General features: G+C 43.8%; 1 protein-coding gene across 1 annotated transcript in view; it reads left to right on the forward strand. All coding sequences in view use genetic code 11, as the record gives it.

Annotated features, from left to right (window-relative positions):
- Window positions 1-1,174: 1,174 nt before the first annotated feature.
- Window positions 1,175-6,850, forward strand: part of EGR_11110 (hypothetical protein) — a gene marked incomplete at both ends in the record, with an annotated part of 8,887 nt that continues 3,211 nt past the window's right edge. Inside the window, 4 exons of the mRNA XM_024500357.1 lie at window positions 1,175-1,444; window positions 1,992-2,350; window positions 2,371-2,498; window positions 4,340-4,513. Of these exons, the coding sequence (XP_024345229.1) occupies window positions 1,175-1,444; window positions 1,992-2,350; window positions 2,371-2,498; window positions 4,340-4,513 (931 nt within the window). The remainder of the gene's footprint in view (window positions 1,445-1,991; window positions 2,351-2,370; window positions 2,499-4,339; window positions 4,514-6,850) is intronic.

Below are 6,850 nucleotides of genomic sequence, written 5' to 3' on the forward strand. Positions count from 1 at the left end.
TAAAATCCCCCTTTAAACCTTTTTCTCTTCACTTCTCTCCCCGTCGTTTGTGGCTTCATTTGGATAATAATCAGGTTTACATTGTCATTTCTGTTCTCATTTGTCCATCTTTATGTGATTATTCGAAAGTGCGCTTTTTTGAGGACCTTTACACCTCCTATTTTTCATCACTTGTAATCAAATGATTTGTTCTTTCACTCTCAAAATCATTTTTTTGCAGTGAATCGTCAGTTCCCTTGTTCTCTTATTCATCCACTGATTTGCATTACAGGTGGACAGCGATTTAGACGTATCTTTTTCAAATAGTCCTTTTGTTCTTTCAATAGTTTCTACTTCGTCTAAGCCCACCCAGATACACTAAGAAGAGGCACAAAAATCGACAGGAATTGCACTACATCTTGGGACTTAAGTCTTTTTTCTTATATTATTACCATTTTGCTTCCTTCTGACTAAATCAGGTGTGTGGTTTTGTGTTGGCAATAATTTCTGTTTTCTCATGCTGCCAAGGATTTGCCCGTGCCGTTCTAGTGGACATTTGACCTTTTCAAAAATAGGTGTGACGGGCAAAGCACATTTGATTCCCCTATACTCTTTGCCTTCTCTGCTGGTACAACAGATCAACCGTCAGAATAATTTCACTTTGTTTATAACTTTGTTTCGGATTCCCTGCGTTATAACAGGTCAAATGGCTCATTTGCCCATCATCCCCATTATTGCTCTGCTGCACAGTCTCCGCCTCTCTGAATGTTGACTTCCGCGTTCTCGTGTTTACTCTTTTCACTTAGCTGTCATAACAGTAGTCGAACAAAATGCACTTAACTGTGATGCAAAATAGATTATGCCAACACTTTGAAGCTCACCGGTTGTGATGTATCCTTAAAAATCTTGACAGAACTGCATTAGGAGCTTGCCATTGCTCCCCCATCACTGCTTGTCTTATATCAATCTCTTCGTGGTAGCGTTTGCCCAAGTGTCATATTCATAGAATTTGATACGCAACACCTTGTTTTGTAGATTCTAATAGCCACTTTAATCCTACTAACTCATCTATCAGATTTATGAAACTTTGGAAGATGGCAGATCTTGCGGTTTATTCATTGTTCGATGTTTCCATGAATATATTGTAAGTATTCCTTTTTATGTCTGGACGTGCGTGTATGCCAACTGCAAAAGAATGGGACAATGCTGTATCAGTATATCGCCTCATATTCCGGTCTCCATACACACACGAAACGATTGCGGTGGAGACATTGCTACCGACGAAGGCAGTGATACTGAAAAGGCGACGATGTTGCGTCCGGCAGCGCACCAAATGACCGTCACGCTGCGCCAAGCAGTCGCCTTGGTCTGTCTGACCAGTCTGTCTACACGGAAAAGCCAGCTGCTGAGCCTCAACTTAGCCATCGTTGCGGTCAAGCGCTTCTCCATCTACGCCAGCCTCTCCGTTCTCTGACACGTCGTTTACGTCTTGCTGTTATGGGCAATCTGCTCCTCCTTTTCGTTTCACTTCACCGCTGCCACTGCTGCCACCTTCTCCGTCCACTCTACCTGCCTCGCATTTGTCTTGCTGACTTCCTCGTCATCAAGATGAGCTTCGCCTTTCCCCTTCTTCTCCTCTCCCTTATCGTCATCTCCGCCTACCTCCTTTTCCACGCCATATGGCTTACCTTTCCCTCTGGCTCTCGCCATCCTGCATGCCTGCATTCTACGGTCCAAGTCTCAGTGGTGGCGAATTCCCTTGGGCTGAGTACACTCTTTATAGCCACCGTGGCCTTGTCTCCCTCCGTTTTGTTTAAGGTGCCCAACCTTACGATTTGTGCAATCACTGGACGTGGACGACCTACGGCGATGAAGTGACCTTTTCTCAACCCCTCTGACGGGCGAATTTTAATCTTACTGCACCTGAGTCTTTCTCCTGGATATCCGTCTTCTGCTTAGAGATTACCAAAATGCCCCGCTCCTTCCCTCCACCCTTCATTCTGCCTCTGCAGCTTTTGGAGGAAAGCGCTCTTCTTTCATCACACAAGTATGGCCGTATATTTGGCCAGAATGTATTTTCCTTTAAGTACCTTAATGACTTAGCTGCCTTTATGACCGCTTTTGCGAAAGTTTCATTGAGCCCTACAGGAGGGATATTCTCCGTGGACACAGCACGTATCATCGGACTGGCGATTTCCACCATGGCTAACTTCTCTTTCATTAGTACCACCTTCTTGGTGGTACAAGAATCCACTGAGCATGTGAAGACCTGGTTATCCACCGTCCTTGCAACTGCACCGAACAGAATTTCGGGTGGAGTTCTCACGAGTCCGGAGCTGAAGGCATTTGAGGCTTATCAGGACGTGCTCAAGTTTCTGCCCCTTTTCTTAGGTCTTTCTGTTGCACTGACTGCTCCCCCATCCTCCTCTCCACCCGCAATCTGCCTCTTGCAGTGGCGGCTCTTGTATCGGTGGTGGCATCTCTCATACTCTCCTGTCTCCATCTCATTATCTTGGGAGGTTGGATTCTTGAACTCGTGAAAGCCTTGATCCTAAGCCTCTCCGCAGGCCTTGCTGCGGATCCTTGCATTCATCTGACTTTAGCTATCAGCCGCTCAAATGGGAATGAGGACGCTTCTTATAAACATCGTTGTCAGAGAGCATTGGCGATAGTGGGATTGGCTGTGACCAGTGCAGCATTAAACACTACGCTTGCATGATCTGTGGTACTTCTAGCCAGCCGTGGTGCTACCAACAGATGGAACTGTTTCTACTCATTCTCACACCTCAGCGCTGCCTCTATGCTGCATCGCATTTGTTGACTCGGTTGCCTGCCTGTCGGACATGTGTACCATGGCCTGATGGATAAATCGCGAGACCGCAAATACCGCGGCTTCTTAAATGTCCTCCATGGGGACTTTTATCTGGGTACCTGTTTAATTTTTCGCGACTAGCTTTTAAGATTCTCTACACTTTATGACAAATCTTACTTGGCTATAGAGGATGTGAAATTCTTTCTTAATAACTTCTTAATATTAATGTAAGACTGCGCGACATCGGTTTCTAGCCTTCAACTTGATGGCTTTTTATTGCGCAGTTAATAGGCTTGAATTTCAAAACAGTGGTGGTAAGGGCTGGTGTTTACACGTGTGAGCTTGAGTTCATTGCGTTCCAAATCAGAGTCGTCAGACAGCCTTAATACGTATTTTCTTATCCGCTGATCAGTATGGGTATGCTGGAAGCATGGTCTACAAACGCCTGATTAATGGTTGACTACCGAATAGGCGGTGGTATTTAATGGTACTTTAGTTGTTTCACCTTTGCCTAGAGCGATTGTTAGCACATTTTAAGTCCATCCGTCATGATGTCAACGAATCGGGACTTCGCCCAAACTTCAGAATATTTGCGAATTTTCCACGAGAAATTTGCAGAGAGCCAAAATAGAAATGTTTTCTAGTTAATCTTTGCCAGTATCACAGCATTGGTCATGTGACATGCACATGGTGCGCGTCTTCGTACGCCCAGCCATTTTGTGCAAGTTCCTACCAAACGAATGTGTTCGTTATTCGAGAACACTCAGAGCAGCACAGGCTTCTAGTTTGCTTTGAAATGAGAATAATGGAAGAATAGTAACAGAATTGTAAAATACAGGAGTGGAAGTAATTTTGGGTTGTGCACAAATCGGTGAGCCTCGTATCTCCTCCGGACGGTATAAGAGAGTTTCTAATAGCTACATGCCACTCCTTTTCCATCACTGAAGATGATACGCAGATGTAACTACTTCAGGCTTCCTTGAATTTGTAATGAGACAAGGCGTTGATGGAAGGGGCTACGGTCTAGTAGCGTACAGAAGAGTCGTGCAGTGGAGTGGAAACACAATCCTCTGACAGTGGAGTGTCTGCGCATTTGAGCGCACAAAGTTTTTGTTCAAGAGAGGGGCAAAGCCAACACACTCATAGGCACTTGGCTGGGTTGCAAAAGGCATATCTATGGTTGAATCGGAGGTGCAGCGTAACAGATTCACGCAAACTGAAACACTCACCGTGAAGTTGTAAGCACGAAGGAGGTTGGCCATGCAGCAGTTGTTAAAAATATTTTGCAATCTGTGGAACACGAATTGTGATATCAGTCACTTGTCTTTCTTCCAGAAATCCTTAACTCTTCCCTAAACCTGCTTATTATTCGCAAATAAAATATTTATTTTCCACAGACGCCTTTATGTTGGTTTATCAAATATGCAGAAATGAAGTGGGGATCCACAGTTACATTTCCAAATTACAAAAAAGCTTTTATTAGCTAGTTTATGTGGCATCACATGAACTTTTTTCGTTTACAGTGTATTACCTTTTAAAAATTTGCAGATACAATGTTAATTCTTGTGGGTTCAGATGATTCAGGTCTATTTGTTTTACGGGCTTTAAATGTACCTGGTGTGGTAATATGCGCAGCAGTGCGGAGCGATGGGGTGTGGTGCTGTGATTTCTACGTCCGTGATGCCGTAGGCAGAAAGGAGCAGACGCTGATGCGAATGAAGAGTACGAATACATGCATGGAGAAACTCGCCAAATTATGAGCATACATGCCTATTTATATGTATGTATATATTTGCATTACACTGTTAGGTTTTTAATGTAATTCTCCAACTGTCACTGTTGGTTGTTAAAGTGCTTTCACTCAACACTGGTACATATTAAATGCTGGCAGGTTTGATTCCTTCCTCATTGGTATCTACTCCTACCACTGACTGCATTCACTGCTTTTTGTGATGGACCGTGCTTCTTGTCTACCGTTTTCGTTAGAAAGGCAACTGACGTGCATGCGTTTATTACTTGCGTTGTTTCTCTTGTCCTAACTAATTGGGAAAGGTTATGTGCAAGAGGTTTTAGTGTGTATTTGAGTATTATTTGTAGTGACTATGGTTTGGACCAGATTGTGGAGTGACAATTTTAATTTATGCGGGAGATACCGCTACCCATGGATGGATGGATGAAGCACAATGGACGCTGTGTGCAAGCTGCGTCGCAACCCGCTTGACTGTCTACAGTGGAATATAAGCCTTGCCTCCAGACAATCCTTTTTTTCTCCTAGGTCGTAATGGAAGTTGATGCACTATGCACTGATGTATCAACTAGGTGTTTTGGATGAAAGTACCTGTGAGCGGGAAGTTAAGCACCACTTTACGTCTTATTACACTTTTGCCGACTTTAAGGAAGTCTTCACCTTGTTCTTCCTCATCTCATAGTTTGCTTGGCCTTTTTGGTTCCAGCGCAATTGTATTTAATCCTTAGGCAATTTTGTCAGTTCCTTCCTTATGCCAATGTGATTTTGGTGATGAAGGATGTAATACAGTATGAGCACACATTTTGTGAAGGCGACTCTGTCTAGGGCTGTTTGTGTAGACCATCGAACTGTATACATTGGCTGCCATCAAAATAAGCCCCTTGGTGGGATGGTTGCCACCTTACTGCTCGTAAATGGGGCCTTTGGCGGGCATGTATTTTTTATCATGCTCTCTGTGTAGGCAATACACTAATTGCCTCAACTTGTTTACCTCCACTACTTTAGCAGTGTAGTGGCTACGGCGTAAGTTTTGTCCTCTCTTTAGTCATAGTAGTAAATCGTCTTCACTTTACTGGATTTACTATTCCTGCTGTGCGGCCACGAGTTGATTAAGAAGGGGTGAGGGAGGCAGATGAAATTGTAAACTTGACCTCGCTTTCGGTTTTGTAATATTGGCGAAAGGTGGACTTGACGGATACTAGTTGACTGACATCTCTGCCACCACCTCTCTCCCACCCTACCTCCCTCCCTCACTGACCTCTTCCATTGCGGAGAATGTTTCTTGTGGGCTTTACTTCATTTCGATAACATCATTACCACTGACAATGCTTAAGTAGGAGGCTGTCATTCACACGTCAGTCTGCCTACATATTATGTGTTGAGTTTATTTGAGTGAATCACTGAGGTGTAGGCGCAAGTGTTCATTCAGCGCCCTCGACTCGACTCGATTCAACTCCCCCTTTTTACCATGAGGCTTCACTGCCCTGATGGAGACGGAACCAACTGCTGATAGTTGTTTGGTGGGCACCTGTGGGACGACTTGAGTAAAGTGACTGGTTGGCTTTGCGTCGCCTTTTTTGTGGCGCGGCCCTTGTGCACCAGGCCATGGCGCCTGTCTTTCCGCACTGCTGCACAGGACGCAGTTGAATGCAAAAATTCATCCACCACCCTGAGTTTGCCATTAGCTACAATCCAACAGAAGATCTCTTTTTTACCCATTTGAGTGTAACATCAGTTTTCAATTTTCATATACGGTTAAGCCATTACTTGGCTATTGGAGCATTAAAATTCTTACATTTAAATTTATCAGAGTAAGTGCTCTGCAGTTTGCAAGCAATCTGAATTCCTTAATAATATACCCTAATATATAATTCGTCAAGCTGTGTCAGTGGCAATGATTTTTATTCGTTCCACTGCAAAATTTTGCTCACTTCTATAAAAGCGTTTGTATTTAATGTTTCATCTTGCACCTATTGGTGTGCTCAAGTTCATCATCAAGATCGTATTTTGTGTCATGCGGCTTCCCTTAACAGCAAGTACACTTTTTTATCCTCAATGCGAAAAATCCGTTGTTGGCTTCCTCAAAGTCCAACCGCTAGCCACTTTTGAGAAGGGTAAATTTTTTTTTATTCTAGCGTGTTTTATGAGGTACATGCTAATACTTAACATTGTGACAACAGCTTGCCTACCCACTTGTGTAGGCTACAAACCAGTTAAGACAGGAATAATCCTCAACGCTACTACTTTACTGCCATGCATGCTGCAAGTTTCTTTCCTTCGTCGATGTTACCTCTGCAAATGCACTCCAAGCC

Source organism: Echinococcus granulosus, assembly GCF_000524195.1.
Source record: "Echinococcus granulosus chromosome Unknown EG_S00387, whole genome shotgun sequence".
In the NCBI taxonomy this organism is placed as follows: Eukaryota; Metazoa; Platyhelminthes; class Cestoda; order Cyclophyllidea; family Taeniidae; genus Echinococcus; species Echinococcus granulosus.